Consider the following 19,578-nt stretch of genomic DNA (forward strand, 5'->3'; position numbering starts at 1 on the left):
ATCCCAAGCTAGGTTTGAAGTAGTCCAAATTATTAGACATAATCTACCAAATTTGAACAATGGCAGTGTTTTCAGGTCAGGAATATAATAACTTGTATTTTTTTATTCATCTAATGTAATTAGTAAAACAAGAGCACGGCATAGCGGGTGCCAACGCTCGGCTGTGGGTGCAGTTTTGAATAAATGAAAGCTTGTCAGAAGTGACCTTGACCTTTGACCTACTGACTCAAAAATGGGTGTGGCATGTAGAACTCATCAAGGTGCATTTACATATGAAGTTTCAATGTTGTATGTGGAAGCATTTTGATTTTAGAGCCTATGTTAAGGTTTTGCCTCGGGTTTCTCCAAAATCAGCAGAGCTAATAATGTTTATATTTTATGCTCAATCATTATTGCATGATTATTTTGCGCTGTTTTATAAATTTGCATTCGTTAAAGCTTTGACATGACTTCATGTTGGAACGATGCTATTGCAAAATGACATTAAACGATATGATGTAGATGTATATTGACCCCATACTTATAGGTATCGGTTTGAAGGTAAGTTTAGTTCCAAACTAAACCATTGAGCGAGTACCGTTGTTCTTATTTAAGTATCAGTGACCTTGATGTTACCATATAAATAGCATATTCAAATGTAATCCCAAGTAAGGCCACCAAGTAAGCTACCTACACACAATATGTAATGGTTCTTTGTGCATGGCACTTCTTTGCATTGATCTCTACAAACCAATGAAGTTTCATGTTGAAATCTTGTATGGTATCTAAATATAACCCTGATAAATTACATCTTACAAAAACAAAGAAGGGCAATAACTCTTATTTAAAGGGGCCTTATCACGTTTTGGAAAATTGACAAAATAAAATACAAAAAATGTTACAGATTCGCAAAATTTCGTTGTAGTTATGATATTTGTGAGGAAATAGTAATACTGAACATTTACCATGCTCTAAAATATCCATTATATGAATATTTTGACAATTTAAAACCCTGAAAATTATAAAGCGTTTCAACGCAAAACCATTGAATAATTTGGAGATTTCTGTTATTGTTGTTATATTTTGTGAGACTAGGATTGCTTATATAAAGTATAAAATACATCACTCATTGTTTGAGCATGGATGGCCGAGTGGTCTAAGCGATATACTTTTATCCAGGGGTCAGTGGTCCAAGCACATTTGAGGTTTATGTTTTTTCTTTCTTTAATTTTATCCTTGTTCTTTTTTGATTGAACTTTTTAGATCCAATGTCCAATATAAAGCATTTAATGACAAACTTCAATACATGCCAAAATCTGTGAAAAGTGTAGGGTTATGGCTCTTGAGAATGGCATTTCTCCTCATGGAAATGTATGTACCCATTAAGTTTCATGTTGATATCTTATATAGTTTCTGAGATATGGCCCTGAAATGTTTGTGACAGGCAGACAGACTGACAGAAAGACAACAACAATTTTATTACACTCCGTTTGTCTACCAGCCCTTCATAAACCCTTTACTGCTCAGACAAAGTGATTAATGCTCAATGCAAACAGCATGAAATCAGGTTTTATTCTATTTGCTGCTCATCAATCTCTTAGGATTGCAAATAAAGCCTTTAAAGCTTGTCAGTAAGAAAGGTATTTATTTAATTTGATTTTCTAAGGGACTTAAAAATCTTCAAACTGCTTATCTTAGTGGCAAAGGGTCAACCAGAAGCAGTCCTCACCAGTGTTCAGTACCGTCCCTGCCGTGTCAGGGTTTCTACTCGAGGTGCCAATAAAACACTTCCCTGACTTGAACTGTTCCTCTGTGAGCACTGACATTACCTGCAGAAACAAGAGTTACAATGTATGATAAACATGGGTTTCATTCAGACCAACAGATAAGTAAATCACCCTGCTATTTTGAAACAAAAGGCCCAAAGGTCCTACCGGTAAGTTACTAACATGGGACCCGAAGTAACTGAACTGTCGGATCAGCTTTTGTAAAGTTTAAACAATTTTAAAACTCAGGCAAGATATAATTAAAAACAACAGTAACTATTATGGGCAAGTTTTATGATGATTGTGCAAAAAAGTGGCCTCTAGAATGTCTTTGAGCTTTTAAGTTTAATTGATCCAGTGACGTATATTCTAATACCATGGGACCCAGTTTAAGTTGAACTAGTTTCTAAACCTACATGACAGAGTCTTAATCTTGATCAAGTTATAGTTGTTAAGGTCCCAAATATTCAAGAAGCTTGGGAAATAAATTTGACATCTAGAGTGTTTACAAGCTTTTTGTTTAATTTGACCTAAATGTAGTGACCTGTAGCCAATTGTATAAATCTGGATATCATTTATACGGCGGATAACTTTTGGTTATCTTCAAAAAAAGATATCATAAAATTGAAGATAACCACAAGTTATCCGCTGGATAAGATTTATCCAAATTTATACAATTGGCTACTGGACTCTAACCCCAAGCCACCTAGTTTCAAACTCAGACAACCCCTACATTGTCTGCAAAGTTTAACTATAGAAATATAAGAAAAACTGCCTCATGTCACCCATGTCTTTCTATGAAATAGAACCATTTTCAATCACTGCCGAGAAATCATTTGCATAAATGCTCTCTGCAGGTTTCATGATTATTGGGCAAAAAGGGAGACTTCTAGAGTATTCATTACCTTTTATTAAGTTGACCTTAACCCTTCCAGCGCTGGAACCGAATTTTAAAGGCCTTTGCAAACAGTTTGGATCCAGATGAGACGCCACAGAATGTGGAGTTTCATCAGGATCAAAACTGTTTGCTATTTTGATAGTATTCTTTAAACAAGAGGACCTGAAAGGCTCAAAGTCGCTCACCTGAGATAACAAGATATAATTGGGACAAATCTTCTGACCAAGTTTCACGAAGATCAGAAAACAAGGGCTGTTTGTAAAACATGCGTGCCCCCCATATGGGCTCTCCGTTGTAGTGACAGCCATTGTGTAAATATGTTTTTTTGTCACTGTGACCTTGACTTTTGACCTCAAGACCTGAAAATCAATAGGGGTCATCTGCCAGTCATGATAAATGTACCTATGAAGTTTCATGATCCTAGCCATAAGCGTTCTTGAATTATCATACGGAAACCATTTTACTATTTCGGGCCAACGTGACCTTGACCTATGACCTAGTGACCTGAAAATCAATAGGGGTCAACTGCAAGTCATGATCAATCTACCTATCAAGTTTCATGATCCTAGGCCTAAGCGTTCTTGAGTTATCATCCGGAAACCATTTTACTATTTCTGGTCACCGTGACCTTCGACCTAGTGACCTCAAAATCAATAGGGGTCATCTGCGAGTCATGATCAATGTACCTATGAAGTTTCATTATCCTAGCCCCAAGCGTTCTTGAGTTATCATCCGGAAACCACCTGGTGGACCGACCAACCGAGCGACATGTGCAAAGCAATATACCCCCTCTTCTTCAAAGGGGGGCATAATAAATGTGGCCTCTATAGTGTTTACAAGGTTTTACTATAGCCATATAAGGAAAAATGCCCCACCCCTGGCAGCCATGTTTTTCAACCAACCGGCATCATTTTTTAACTTGTCCAAGATATTATCAGGATGAATCTTCTGACCAAGTTTCATGAAGATCAGACAGTAAATGTGGCCTCTAGAGTGTTAACAAAATTTTACTATAGCCATATAAGGAAAAATGCCCCGCCCCTTGGAAGCCAATTTTTCAAGCAAACATTATAATCATTTTCGAACTCATCCAAGATATCATTGAGACCAATCTTCTGACCAAATTTCATGAAGATTGGAAATAAATGTGGCCTCTAGAGTGTTATTATAACAAGGTTTTACTATAGCCATATATGGAAAAATGTCCCGCCCCTGGTGGCCATGTTTTTAAAGCAACCAAAACCATTTTTTAGCTCATTCAAGATATCATTAAGACAAATCTTCTGGCCAAGTTTCATGATGATCGGAAAATGAATGTGACCTCTAGAGTGTTAACAAGGTTTTACTATAGCCATATAAGGAAAATAGCCCCGCCCCGTGGTGGCCATGTTTTCAACCAACCGGCATCATTTTTGAACTCGTCCAAGATATTATTGGAATGAATCTTCTGACCGAGTTTCATGAAGATCAGACTATAAATGTGGCCTCTAGAGTGTTAACAAGATTTTACTAAAGCCTTATATATAGCCATATAAGGAAAAATGCCCAGCCCCTTGTCGGCCATGTTTTTCAAGCAAACGTAACCATTTTAAAACTCATCCAAGATATCATTAAGATGAATCTTCTGACCATATTTCATCAAGATTTAACAATAAATGTGGCCTCTAGAGTGTAAACAAGGTTTTACTATAGCCATATCAGGAAAAATGCCCCGCCCCGTGGCGGCCATGTTTTTCAACCAACCGGCATCATTTTCGAACTCGTCCATGAACGGACTATAAATGTGGCTTCTAGAGTGTTAACAAGATTTTACTATAGCCTTATATAGCCATATAAGGAAAAATGGCCCGCCCCTTGGTGGCCATGTTTTTCAAGCAAAGGTTACCATTTTTGAACTCATCCAAGACATCAGTAGGACAAATCTTCTGACCAAGTTTCATGAAGATCAGAAAATAAATGTGGCCTCTAGAGTGTTAACAAGGTTTTACTATAGCCATATAAGGAAAAATGCCCTGCCCCCTGGCGGCCATGTTTTTCAACCAACTGGCATCATTTTCGAACTCGTTCAAGATATTATTGGGATGAATCTTCTGACAAAGTTTTATGAAGATCAGACAATAAATGTGACCTCTAGAGTGTGAACAAGATTATAGCCATATATAGCCATATAAAGAACAAGGGACAAAATTGTCACAAAACCAGGTTTTCATTGTGAAAAAAAATCTGATTAAGGGAGACAACTCAAACTGAACTTTTGAAATGAACAAACAAAATTAACCCCCTTTGTAAGTTTGTTTCAAAATAAATCTATTTTTAGTTGTGGTGACCTTGACATTGGAGATATTGACGTGATTCTTTCGTGCGACACACCGTCCCATGATGGTGAACAAATGTGCCAAATAATTGTAAAATCTCACAATGAATGACATAGTTATGGCCCAGACAAGCTCATTTATTGCCATTTTTGACCTTGAACTCAAAGTGTGACCTTGACCTTGGAGATATCGACGTAATTATTTCGCGCGACACACCGTCCAATGATGGTGAACAAATGTGCCAAATGATTTTAAAATATGACAATGAACAACATAGTTATAGCCCGGACAAGCTTGTTCCGCCCGCCCGCCAGCCCGCCCGCATTCGCCAATCTAATAACCAGTTTTTTCCTTCGGAAAACCTGGTTAAAAATGCCCCGTCCCTTGGCAGCCATGTTTTTCAAGCAAACATAACCATTTTCGAACTCATCCAAGATATCATTAAAACTAATCTTCTGACCAAATTTCATGAAGATTGGACAATAAATGTGGCCTCTAGAGAGTTAACAAGGCAAATGCTGACGCTGCACGCCGCACAACGGACATAAAGAAATCACGAAAGTTCACCATGAGCACTTTGTGTTCAGGTGAGCTAAAAAAAATGGTAGAAAATGCTAATTTTAGAAATTCAGCAGACGACATTTTAGCAGACGACAATTTCCCAGCATTCAAAGGGTTTACACCCAGTGATCATGATTGAACTATATTAATATATATAAAAAACAGCACTGCCTCATGGCAATCTTGATTTTAAGACACATGACTGAAGGCAGTAGAGGTATAATTAGAACAAATGCTTTAAGCAGGTGTCACATAATGAGTACCGGTATTGTTCGACAAATCATTATATAAATATTATAATAGAATTTTGATAAATGTATCACGCAAAAACATATAACATATGGACATTACTGTGTAAATATTATAACATAATTTTGAGTAACGAAATGACCTACATTTCATAAATTGCTAAAATGACAGCCATGCATAAAACATGGTCAGTTATGATTAATGATTAATTTTACAGATCTCACTTTCTTGCATCGGGTATTCAACGTCAGTCAGTGTCAACCAGTGTTTGACACTAAATAATCTGAGTAAGGAATTCTTTGGACTCCGTACTTTATCAGAGAATTCAGTTTTGTTAGTGTCACAGTAAATAATTCACATCTTTAGGGTGTAATAGCCCTATATTTTTCATTGCTTTATATATTTGTGCTCCATTATATTTTTAAGAACGTTTTAGTTTAAACAATAATGCAATTCTGAACAAAGTATTATCAATAATTACTGACCCTATACGCAAAGAGTTGCATTGCACATTTTCATCACTTTTGTCAAAACAAAACAGTATGTTTTCACAACATACAACACTAGTTCTATTTGTGTCTAGATGTTATGTTTATTTAGTATACAGTACAATAACTTTTTCAATAAGACTATTGCCAAGCAATATATGTCCCCTACCGGCTCGACCATTGTCAGATTTTATGTATTTTTTTTTTATTTGTTGCCATACCAACCAGAATTTTTGACGTAGGAAGAGAATAAAATGACATTGATAATGTCCATATTGCCATCTATCCATGTTTCAAGATTTAAGAAAAAATATGAAGAACTTTTAAAGTTATCGCAGGATCCAGAAAAATGTGCAGGATCCACCATTTTCAGCAGTATTTCTAGTCTATTTGTTGCCATAGCAACCACAATTCTTGATGTAGGAACACAATGAAATGATGTGCATAATCTCCATATCGCCATCTGTCCATGTTTCATGAAAAAATATGAAGAACTTTAAAAGTTATCGCAGGATCCAGAAAAGTGTGACAATTACGGACTGACGGACACACAGAGCGCAAACCGTAAGTCCACTCCGGTGAAACCGGTAGTGGACAATAATTATATTTAAGACCATAACAATAAAAATACAGCCTGTTTGATTTGAAATTATAAAGACGAATTGTCGATTCAAAATTATGCATCATATAATTTTTGTCAAAAATGAACTATGAAACCTTTTAACCAAAATTAAAAGATATTCAAGGTTCTCTGCGCTACAAAAAGTTTGATGCAAAAATCAATACATCAACGTTTTCCATGCAGATGGCGTGCATCATAAATATTGCATGTTTTTCTATCGGGACAAAGAATCAACACCAACTACATGGGCACTGTTGATTTGAAACTTGTATTTAGTAACGTTATGTGTCATTAAAATTCGGAAGTGTGTTTCAGCTAACAATTTTAATAATGCTTATTTAAGAACTAAACACAAAATTTACAGTTGTGTGCAAAGATTTTAATGATAATTTGTTTAACTGTTGTACGTGTCCACAAAATGTTTTGTCAATATTGAGCATGAAAAATTTCCTTGAGGATAACACCCTACTGCCATCATCAGTCTCTCCACATGGTTTTTCACGCACAACTGATTAAAATGCCGTTTCCATCTTCAGTGCCTAGGGCCATAAACGTGCTTTGTGTTAACAACGTCGGGAATTGTGGAGATTTTTTTTAAACATAAACGTGTTCGGAGAAAGCTTGTATATTTCACTAAATTATCCGCAAAAAGGCTAAGATCGGTTGATTAGGAATTATAGGGTTCCCATATTACAAAATGCACGCACTGCGATAGGGAATCAAAATAAACAAGAGCTCCTCGATCTGAGACAGATGCCTCCCCCCCCCCCCAAACGGGCCTTGACACCCATCACTCAATATTTATGGCCCCTTTTACACTTAGATAATTGGACATTTTGCTTAAATTGCCATAACTTCTTTATTTATGATCACATTTATTATTACTTTGACAAAAAAACACTTACCTGAATACCACAATGGATTCCACACAAACAATACCCCATGCCCTACCCAGAATCCTTTTCCCCCTCCCCCAACCTCCCCCCCCCCCCCATTTTTTTTTTTAAACATCATCTAATAAATTACCCCAACCCCACATTATATCCCCCTCTCACCCCCCCTACCCCCCCCAAATTTTTTTTAATCATCAACTTATGAATTACCACACCCCATATTATGCCCCCCTCTAACCCCCCCCCCCACCCCCCCCCCCAAAATTATTTTTTTTTTCCCTTTTTTTGAAAGATCGTCTAATAAATGACCACACCCCACATTATAGCCCCTCTAAACCCCCACCCCCCCCCCCCCCCCCCACCCCCCAAAAAAAATTATTTTTATTTTATTTTAGAAAGATCGTCTAATAAATTATTGAATATGAACAATTACCCCATGATGGCTTACGTTAAAATGTCAAGTACTCGAATAGTCGATCACGCTGTCCTCTGACAGCTCTTGTTTTAGCTGTAGGCCCGGACATGATACATAAAAACGGGGGGGTCCGGGGGTCCTTCCCCTGAATTTTGTTAAATCCTATACATCTGTGGTGAGATTTAAAGCATATCTAGACAAATAATAAGATAAGAAAATATAAGACTTTGGCCTGTTTTTCTTTGATCTTTTACTGTTTTATCTCAGTGTCAGAGAACTAAATTTTACTGTATTATCTTTATACCAGAGAACTAAATGTTAAAACAATATGGAACAGAAAAACATTTAAAAGTGTAACACTCCACTTATTCACAAGTCTTACCATGGGAATTCTTTCCAATAATACTGTCCACAGACCGTACCGACCTGGATTCAGTCCATTTTAATTTTCCGCTGTCATAAACATCAGTTGGAATGTTTCTTAAAATCCAAAGATAATTGATTACAACTTACTGTAGTGTTAACAGGGAGACAAGTTGATCTACATTTAGATCTATGTAAACTTGTAACAGCAAGTCATGTGAAAAGAAGCGAGCTAGAATCTATGCACATAGAAAGAAGTAGAGCTGATAATAGGAAGATATGTCCTTTATGCTGGTTGCATTTGCTTTTTATGTCCCCCACCACTATAGTGAGGGACATATTGTTTTTGCCCTGTCAGTTGGTTGGTTTGTGTGTTTGTTTGCTCCAACTTGAACATTTTGCCATAACTTTTGCAATATTGAAGATAGCAACTTCATATTTGGCATGCATGTGTATCTCATGGAACTGCACATTTTGAGTGGTGAAAGGTCAAGGTCATCCTTCAAGGTCAAAGGTTCAATATATAGCTTCAAAGCAGCGCAGAAGGGGACATAGTGTTTCTGACAAACACATATATTGTTTTTTTCATGTTAAAAAAAAATTGTAGGCCGGGGCCTGCTGTGCCTAAAAGCAGCTATGCCCCTGTTATGTCTACAGTGCAACTTTGAGAGTCAGGAGAGTTTTGTTGTTTAAGGTGAATGGCTTAGGAACTTTTGTAAGTTTTTTTGTTGATTGCTAAAATTAACAACAGGAAGTTTGGTCAGGGGAAGTTACTCAATGTGTTTTCCTTGGAAAAAAATTCATGTCAGGGCAAACAAATGCAAGAAAGTTAAATCTGAGAAGATAAATTTGTCCTTTTAAAGAAATATGTGTGTTAAACTAATATTAAGTAGGAAATGATTGTCTGTGTTTTGTATTCCGCTTTCTTATGCTAATATATGCACCCACAACACTAAATGCCACTCAAATAAAGGAATGTCAGAATATTGCAATTGTTTTAGCAGGGTTCTTATTTTTCCAAAACTTTCACTGCAATCCTGGGATTACTTTCCTAGAAAAATGTCAAGCCCCAAAGAGGCGAGTAGGGGAGGTGCAGGAGAGGTGTCTAATTCTAGACCAGTCTGCGCACAAAGCTCATATAAGAAATAAATGCAATTCACAGGCTGTGAATGCGTCCTTCGGAAGGTCAAAGGAATCCGAATATTGGTGTTAGTGAGAAATGACGACAGTGAAGGATGTATATGTATGATGAATTTGTGAGTTATGAAGTACCCCATCTGACCTGGATTTCCTTGCCACCAATGGGAAGAGTTTCATCTTCCTTGAGGGAGCTCAGCTCTGCAGATTTAAAGCCTGAGGATTTGCCAATTCTACAAATGAATGCAGGCAATTTGTAAAAAAGGAATATTTGGAAAATGAATTTAATAAACAGATGATATTAAGAAACACTTAAGACTTGAAGAGAAAATATAAGAGTCAATACATATATCTTAAAAAAGACAGATTTTAGTATTACAAACAACTTTTATCAAGATATTGGAAACAGTATTAGGCTAGCAAAAACACATGCAATTTTGAGTCAGTGAGTTGCAATTAACAAATTCTTTATTATTAAGTTATAATAAGTGCAAGCATACTCCTTTCCATCGGTGTCGAACAGCGTCACAGATCTGCCACTGGTAACAAGCACCGCTGAAAGTCAAACAAACGAGCCACACTCTGTGAAAAGGGGGTTTAATGCCTGTGTAGTCCCCACCAGCCAATCAGGGATTACACATTCCGCCTAAACTGGATTTTGCTTAGATAAGACTTTCTGTATACCATAAGAGCCGAAAGTGACGTCCCTGATAAGCATGTGCAGACTGCACAGGCCAATCTTGGACGAGACTTTATGTACATGCATTAAACCCCCTTTCAAAAACACGGCTCAAATGTAACATGAATGTACACATAAATACAGGGGCAAGCTGATTAGCTTAATACAATATTTTGTTTAAATGTCTTGTCTCTTTTTTTAAAGATATTAAACACCATATGTAATTTTTATGATGTAGTGGAAACAATGTCTGCCTAGAAATCAGGTGGTCAGTGTTAAATCCCCACTATAAGAAAGTTTTTTGGTCTCTCCTTAAAACACCAAGTACTGGTTTGATCCATGAAAAGTACTCAAGAGTGTCCCAACAAGACTAAGGCTTTCAATCAAGCTAAAATAAATAGGTTTAAAGCTTAACTAACAACGTGCTCCAAATACTAAAGCTGACTCACACCTTGTTGAAGCTTGTATTTTATATGAGTAATCATATTCACAGTACATGAACATGACAACAAATATTTACAGAATAATCATATTAACAGTAGAGGAACGTGAAAATAAAATTACAGAATCTGTTTAAAGTATGGATGAAGTTATTTTATTTTGATGATAGGATGTCCTAGTTCAAACAATTAATTAGTTTGGACCTGCATTTGATAATTGTGACTAAATAGACATATTTGACATGTTCGTTACTGTCGCCGTTGGGAATAATTAAATTTATATCTTCAATATGTGTTGTTTTATGTTATTACTACCAAACAAATTGCTTTACATTTGAAGAGTCAAACTGTAGCAACATGCTTAATACTTGTAAAACCCCATGTTTTCGGTAAATCACTTGACAAATGAGCAGTTATCTTCCGATTTTAACTTGCTTGTTGTTAACGACATGTTCGTTACCAATGATTGAGATTGTTTGATAAAGCTGGAAGCGATCTTCATGATGCCACAATATGTCTTAAATTAGAGTAAAATGTCTGCACTATAGATAAATATCATGTTTTTTTTAAAGAAATATGTTTAAAAAGACAATTAATATAAGAACGAAGCTAAGCTGTACAATTAACATAATTTTGACATGTCTGTTACCTATAGCATATGCAAAAATATAAAGTCGCATGAATATTAGTTGTTTTTGTATTAAAGAAGTGCTTAAATACTATTTAAAGGAAAGAAAATCTATGCATTTATGTTAAATAATAATTATGTAATGATTTTTTGACAAAAAATTGAAAGATTCTGTTACTGAAATGTTCGTTACGCATTTTCCAAAACGAACAGAAATTCTAAACTGGCTTTCCATACTTGCCGATTTGCCAATTACGTCATTGATTTTAATGACGTGGTATTGAAATATGGTGATGTTTATGATGTTTCCATGTGGCATTTGAACCGAGAAAGGGCACTTTGAATTTCTGAGGCAGGTTATTTTGTACAGACATTTATTTTATGATTAATACATTTAATGTTGTGTTTGCTTCATTATGAAACAATTGTTAACACTGTTAATCATATGTTTTTACATCAATTTAAGTCATAGACACTAACATGTATATACAATAGGCGTTTACAACTAAGACATGTCCGTTATCAGATGGTAACTAACGTGTCACGTTTTGATTATTAATTTGTTGGTATGGTACTCTATCAAAACTGAATTTAAAATACATTTTATTTTTGAAATGTGTTAAATAGTATAGTATGTCACCATTTTACACATATTTAATGGTAGATATGCATATAACAGCTAATTATTTATAATCGAAAATAGTGCCTGTTATCTAGCTGTGTAGAAATGCAGTTTTTAGTTTCGTTCAGACATGTTTTTGCATGCAAGCTATACCTACTCTCAATATATCAGTTTGTGGTATAGAAATTAAGAATGGAGATCATTTTACGCTACCCGCTAGTATTCTTTTCAATGTAAATGATTATACACCATGCTAAAACCATCGGTAACTTGCTGGCTGTTCTGGTTTTATGCTGTTTGCTCATAGTCATTTTCACTTTGCTTTTAGTGGGAAAGGGTTAAGGACAGTAGCAAGCAAGTGCTGAAAACTCTTAGCAAGCAAGCTTCATGGTTTGTTGATCACTGCCATAAAAGACTTAAAGATGTCTGTTGTCATGTTCCAAGTGAATTAAACAAAAGTCAAAATTACAAAAACTAAAAATTGTTTGAACGGAGCTGTTCCTTAGAAACACTTGCATAGAATTTTATGAAAATTAATAATAAATATGGGCCATGCTCTGTGAAAAAGGGGTTTAATGCATCTGCGTAAAGTGTCGTCCCAGATTAGCCTGTGAAGTCCGCATAGGCTAATCAGGGATGACACTTTCCGCTCAACTGGATTTTTGCTAAGAAGAGACATTCTTGAACCGAAAAATATCATAAAAGCTGAAAGTGTCTTCCCTAATTAGCCTGTGGGGACTGCACAGGCCAATCTGGGACGGCACTTTACGCACATGCATTTAACGCCCTTTTCACAGAGCATGACCCATATGTATTATCATACTGAGGCAGAGCATGTTGAAGTTTTGCCAGGATTGACAATGTGACTACAGAGTTGTAATTGATTTCTTTACTTTTATTTTAAAACTACAGTCAATCTTGTTAAAGAGGCTACAAAAGGGAGTAACCAAAAGTGGTCTCTTAATAAAATGGTCTTAAAAGAGACCATTCTGAAAAAAAAAGTGAAATAATTGTCAGTATCAAATGTATAGCCGGATTCTGTGACACAAATATTTTGTTCAACTTTTTAATTATACAAAATAATCTAGAGATTAGTGTTTTTTTAACAAATCATACCTCGCACTTTTATAACTATTAATAATCCAACACAATGTTGTTGCCGTTTTTGATGATAAATGTGTTTTAACAAAATCGTAAACACAAACGTTTGCCATTTTTTGCAAATGTACAGGAAGTTGGTGTATCTGAACTACTCGACATTTCACGGAATGCCGAGACAAATGTATTTATTGTTTCAAAGCTTATGCCGAATAAATACGATTGCAAATAATTGGGGCTGAACATGCGTGAATCAAATGTTTAATATCAATGCATCGGTTAGAGCTCTTTGAAGCGGATGCTTCAAATTCTACCCTGTGATATGAAACTGGTGGAGGATATGTTTGTCCACCAGTGAAAACAATTATATGACTGTTTCTGTAGACATGTTCGTAATTTTAAGGAACAGAGACCTACTTTAATGTTTTAAAATATTCACCAGTTCAAAAGTTAAGCTGTTTGACTTGTGTTGGAACACTTTTTAATAGTTAATAATGACATTATAATTTATTTTTTTTTCATGTGAAGATATGCATTTTATCTTATTCATGTTTGGTAACGGACATTTCAAATTTAAGAACAACACACGTCCATTGTATATTACACGTTAACATGTCAATTTAAACTGACCCACTAGCAATCATAATGTTCATAACTTGGAGCGCACGATGATTTATATGTATTGAGTATGTCCAAAGCTTTCATTGACTACCGTACATATTCTTATACATAACGTGAAACTGTGCCCTGATGATGATCTTAAACAAATTTTGTGTCAAACCAAAATATAATAATTTATGAATGTCGTTGAATGATGAAGTTATGTTATATTCTGATATTGTATTGATATGAAACTCTTATGTGCCATATTTGGTATATTATCGAATCATAGATTTCTTAATATGAAAATGCAGTTCATGATATGTCCGTTACTTTTTACCATGGTATATTGTTATCGCTTTAACTATAAGTGACCATGCAATTTGATCTCTGTGTGAGATATTTAGAAAAATGTGTCTATCTTTTATTCATGTAAACCCAAAATGTTTATCAAATATAATTTATCCGAATATTTTCTTAACTAAGAATCTTGTACTTTACAGATTTTCATGATAGAAATTATTGTGATTTTTTAGATTATTGAAGAAAGACACATATTTTAGTATCAAAACATTGTATTACGGCTTAAATTAAAAGGCAACGTCCACAGATGTGTACTCTATCAGGATAACGTAACATTTTGATATTAAGTGTAGATACATATGTGAATGAGTAATGTTTTTGAATGTATTCCCCTGGTAACGCACATGTCAGCATTCCATTTTTCTGTGGCTGGGTAGGTCATTTCAAGACTTAACATGTTTGTTTGTTAAATGTTGTTCACAATTTTTTTGCAAAACTGTTTGAAATACCTTATAGTTTATTGTTAAATAGCTAAATAATCTGTTTTATAACCCTTATGTTTAATATTTTAACATGGCCCAAATGCACTTGTTTACTGAGAATTAGTCATATAAAGTGCGTCAAAGATTTAGTTACTTTGTAAAATCTATATATTAAGATTAACTGCCTACAGATTCACAAGACACTTACCATCTCCTTCCCACTTCTTGTGCTGAAAGCAAATGGAAACATCAGCAAAATAACATACCGGTATTCATACAACAAGAGTACCCCTATGATCTGAACATTTCCCTGAGAAACTGTCACTCAGCAGTTTACTACTGTAGACCCCTGGTTTGGAGCTATTTTTGATGACAATTGAAATTGACATAAATTGAACGTAGCTTGTTATATAAGTTAATATAAAACATTTCACACTACACATGGTGTGCCTTATGAAGGGTATAATTTGAACAAATTGAATAGACGACCACTATCTGATGTTACATACAAAATAATTACATGTACATGCCTTGGTCTTCAAGAGGGGAAATTGTTTAAGTTAATTTTACTTACACAGTATATATAAACCAGATATGTGCCAGTCACTGATGCACCAGCGACAAATGCTAACACACAGACAAACCCATTGTATATTCTGCAAATGGCAAAAAGACAAAGGGCCATTATTTTGACAAAAATAATGGCAGCCATTATTCCTTTCTTCTCCATCATCTACACATTGAGGTTATTCAGCTGTTTAAGTGCAGCCAACCAAAAAGGAGGGGTTGAAAAGACAAATTGTTGGGATATTCTACAGAGGAAAAACAGACAAAAGGCAATAATTCTGCCAAGACTTGAAGCTGAAACTCCTTTAATAACAATCAGCTACACATTAAGGTCATTCTGCTGTTGAGCAAGATACACCCAGTACTAAACAAGACTATTGTAAAGCAATATATAAGTCCCCTACCAGCTCCACCATTGTCAGAATTTCCAGATTTTTTTATATATGTTTGTTGCCATAGCAACCAATTTTTTTATTTAGGAACAAAATGAAATGACGTGCATAATTTCCATATTGCCATCTATCCATGTTTCCAGTTTCATGAAAAAATATTAAGAACTTTAAAAGTAATTGCAGGATCCAGAAAACCACCATTTTCAGCAGTATTTCTAGTCTATTTGTTGCCATAGCAACCAGAATTTTTGACGTCGGAACAAAATAAAATGACGTGCATAATGTCCATATTGCCATCTATCCATGTTTCAAGTTACATGAAAAAATATTAGGAACTTTAAAAGTTATCGCAGGATCCAGAAAACCACCATTTTCAGCAGTATGCGTAGTCTATTTGTTGCCATAGCAACCAGAATTTTTGACGTCGGAACGAAATGAAATGACGTGCATAATGTCCATATTGCCATCTATCCATGTTTCAAGTTTCACGACAAAATATTAAGAACTTTAAAAGTTTTGCAGGATCCAGAAAAACCACCATTTTCAGCAGTATTTCTAGTCTATTTGTTGCCATAGCAACCATAATTTTTGACGTAGGAACGAAATGAAATGACGTGCATATTGTCAATATTGCCATCTATCCATGTTCCAAGTTTCATGAAAAAATATTAAGAACTTTTAAAGTAATCGCAGGATCCAGAAAAGTGAGATGGACGGAAAGACGGAGACAAAACCATAAGTCCCCTCCGGTGAAACAGGTAGGGGACTAAAAATGAGCTGAAACAAACAAGCTACAGGACCTTCATATGAACATGTACGTACATACATATGGACAGACATACATGTATGCAATGCTTTATGCATCCAATTTGTTAGGAACATCCAAATGCATTAATAGCTGTGACATCTTGGGTGTGGCCAGTTTTGATCCCAGGGAAATAATTTTAACAAACTTTGTAGAGGACAACTTTCTAACGCTACAAACTAAATATTAAAGCTTTTTGCCTTGTGGTTGCAGAGAAAGGATTTTGCTATACATCCATATAAAACTATTCATCCCCAGGATGGGGCCAGTTTCTACCCCAAGGGCATTGATCAAACTTTGCAAGGAACATCTAGATGATACTGCATACCAAATAATGAAATATGAAAGCCTTGGGCTTTGTGGTTTCAAACAAGGAGATGTTTAAAAGTATTCACATTATAAGCCTTAGAGAAAATGGTGACCCCCAAAGGAAAGGCCAGTTTTGAGCCGTGAGGCATTATTTTAACAAACATTTTGTAGAGGTTCTATGGTTAAGTTAGACACTATAGTACAAAATTACAATGAAAAAGTTAAAATTCCACTAGAAATATCTTTTTTATTGCTTAAATTGATTCAGCCTAGAATGCCCTTTAAGAAAAGGCAAGGCTGAATTCCCTTTAAGAAAAGGTAAGGCTATGGGTGTCTCTATGTGCAAAATGTTCCATTTATTTCCGCTTAAAGTTGTCGCTTTTACATTGAATTATATACAATGTATGGAAACTATTTTAATAGTATATTGTGACCTTAAGACAGAAAAATTCTAAAAGATTTTCCCAAGTCTTTTTAAAACTGGTGACCGCGCTGACAAGGCCATTTTGACCCTTTGGGTATCGAAGAAACTTTTTAGAGGACTACAATACAATTTACATACCAAATAGTAAACCTTCGGTCCTTGCTATTTCAGAGCAAAAGACTTTAAATTTTTATTTTTAAAATCCAAAATTTGGTCCTGTGACCTAATTAATCAACAGACTGGAAAATGCTGAACAATAGTCATAGAGGACCACATAAGGAACATTCCTGTGAAGTTTCGTGGAATTCTGACAAAATCGTTCAGGTGGAGATGGTCCTATAAAGAAACATTCAAGGACACAGTCACATCTTGCATGTCATGCAGGGACAGATTAGGGCCATCATGGTATACCAATTACATACCAGTAATTGAGCATTTTATGCTTAGGTGAACTAATAAATGTTTTGATGGCACTTTAGGAGAGATGACATACCAGTTTAACCAATACCTAACACATAAAACTACTCTTCAGATAAAAAAAATATTTTTACACTCAAATAACTTTCCTTTTTATGATCTGCATGAAAACTCATGACCGGGTATACATGTTTTTGGAGAATATTCTCGTAAAGTCTTATTGCATTTACTAAATTATATTAATTAACTTACTTAAATAAAAACATAACGTAAAAATTGCATATGCCATCTTTATATCATTTACACTAGAACGGAGATGGATAAAGAAAAGTCTGCAGTAAAAAATAAAGACAAAAGAGGCTACCTTTTTATTTGATCGTTTGCACCAGACCACACTGAAGTAGCCATTTGTGCTATTGACAGAAGAATCTGAAACAATTTACAGAAAAAAATAAGTATCAAAATATGCAATGGGCAAACTGTCCTATCCATGATCATTATTTTAATAGAAAAAATGAGCATATTTGTCTGTTTTTAAGATTGTTCAAATTATGATTGGGTAAAGTTTAACAGGCTTCCTTTCCAGCCCATAGTTACTGATGAGCAGCAAACAGCATAAAACCTGAACGGACTGTGAGTTACTCGCAGGCTGTTCTGGTTTTATGCTAGTTGCAAAAGCCATTTTCACTTTGCTTCTTATAGAGGAAAGGGTTAATGCATGTGATTAGAGTGTTTTTCCTGATTAGCCTGTCCAGAAACTTACAGCCTAAATAGCCTATTTGCTTCGAAGGGACTACCTTTAATTGAAAACTACCACTGCAAAGGCTAATCTTGAAGTTGGATACATTTTACACACATGTATTAAGCCCATTTTAAACAAACAAAACAGTACAGGAAAAGTACCTTCATTAACTGTTAGCGTAGTTCTACAACTGGCTTGCAATGTGTTGATGGGGGAGGCAAGTGCAGCCCTTACAGGGCCTACAGGGGGTTCAAAGCGAGGTCTCTTTGCTACTAGAGGCTGTACAATATTGTCTGTGCAAGAGAGACTGGAGTCTTTTGTCTCCGCTGCCTGATTCTCCTTAGCAGACGGATCTGGCTTTACCTGTGCTCTTGAAACAAGAATAAATCGTGATTTATATGTTTATATGGTACATGGAGTTTAAATGATCCAGACGCTGACATTCACATGATCTATATAGAACTTGAAAGTTAAATGTTTTTTGCACTCTCATTACTTTCATATCTTGCTGTTTATTTCATTCAATTCATAGTATAGAAGAGTCACACTGCAGTGGATCAAGTAGTTGATAAAGCTGATACTTTACAGTTCAGAGTCATTAATAGGAAGATAACAGAAGGGATCCAATATAATGTTGACATAGTATTATTTACATTGTTTAAAAAATACATTGCAACCACACACAAGAAATGTTAACTTTTGCATCACCTTATATAAAGTCTTACCCTGCAAATATTCTTTTAAGAATTGATGGGCATGACTCATCGGCCTTAAATAGAAAGGAATCACCGTATATAGAAAAGCAATCATGGCATTTAGAAAAGCAATAACAGTATCTAGAAAAGCAATCAACTATCTAGAAATTCAATAATTGTATCTAGAAAAGCAATCACAATCACAGCATCTAGAAAAGATATCAACTATCTAGAAAAGCAATCACTGTATCTAGAAAGCAATTACAGCATATAGAAAAGTAAACACCGTATCTAGAAAAGCTATTACCTTATCTAGAAAAGTAAACACTGTATCTAGTAAAGCATTCATTTAAACAAAATGCTATAAATGTTACCCTAAAGACATATTTGAAGCAGAATATCTGCAAAAGTGTAATAGTATATATTAACCTAAACCTGAAAATTTACAAATTAAAACAATAAAAGTGCAAATGACAAGGAACAAGATTTTCAACTCTACCAAATATTTTAGTTGAATTAAATATTAAGTTTGAAAGCAAGGTGTGCATGTCAGCTGCATGCACCAAAAATTACAGCACAATACCATCATCCAAACACAAATTACTGAGCTGAAACCATTCTTTTATTTGACGTTACAATGACCTTCACCCAACTTGCCCCAAATGCAATTGTAAGTTTTGATCCCACAG

The 19,578-nt window shown here is 35.1% G+C and overlaps 1 protein-coding gene across 4 annotated transcripts in view; it reads right to left on the reverse strand.

Annotated features, from left to right (window-relative positions):
• The window catches only part of LOC127866365 (DNA repair and recombination protein RAD54B-like), a 53,265-nt gene that overhangs the window by 25,181 nt on the left and 8,506 nt on the right, over nt 1-19,578 (reverse strand). For all 4 annotated transcript variants that reach the window (XM_052406845.1, XM_052406846.1, XM_052406847.1 and 1 more), the window contains exons 4-10: nt 18,920-18,963; nt 18,356-18,564; nt 17,817-17,881; nt 14,747-14,768; nt 10,187-10,241; nt 9,832-9,919; nt 1,709-1,808 (exon numbers count right to left, since the gene is read on the reverse strand). In XM_052406845.1, coding sequence (XP_052262805.1) covers nt 1,709-1,808; nt 9,832-9,919; nt 10,187-10,241; nt 14,747-14,768; nt 17,817-17,881; nt 18,356-18,564; nt 18,920-18,963 — 583 coding nt within the window. The remainder of the gene's footprint in view (nt 1-1,708; nt 1,809-9,831; nt 9,920-10,186; nt 10,242-14,746; nt 14,769-17,816; nt 17,882-18,355; nt 18,565-18,919; nt 18,964-19,578) is intronic.

Source organism: Dreissena polymorpha, chromosome 2 (assembly GCF_020536995.1).
Source record: "Dreissena polymorpha isolate Duluth1 chromosome 2, UMN_Dpol_1.0, whole genome shotgun sequence".
Taxonomy (NCBI): domain Eukaryota; kingdom Metazoa; phylum Mollusca; class Bivalvia; order Myida; family Dreissenidae; genus Dreissena; species Dreissena polymorpha.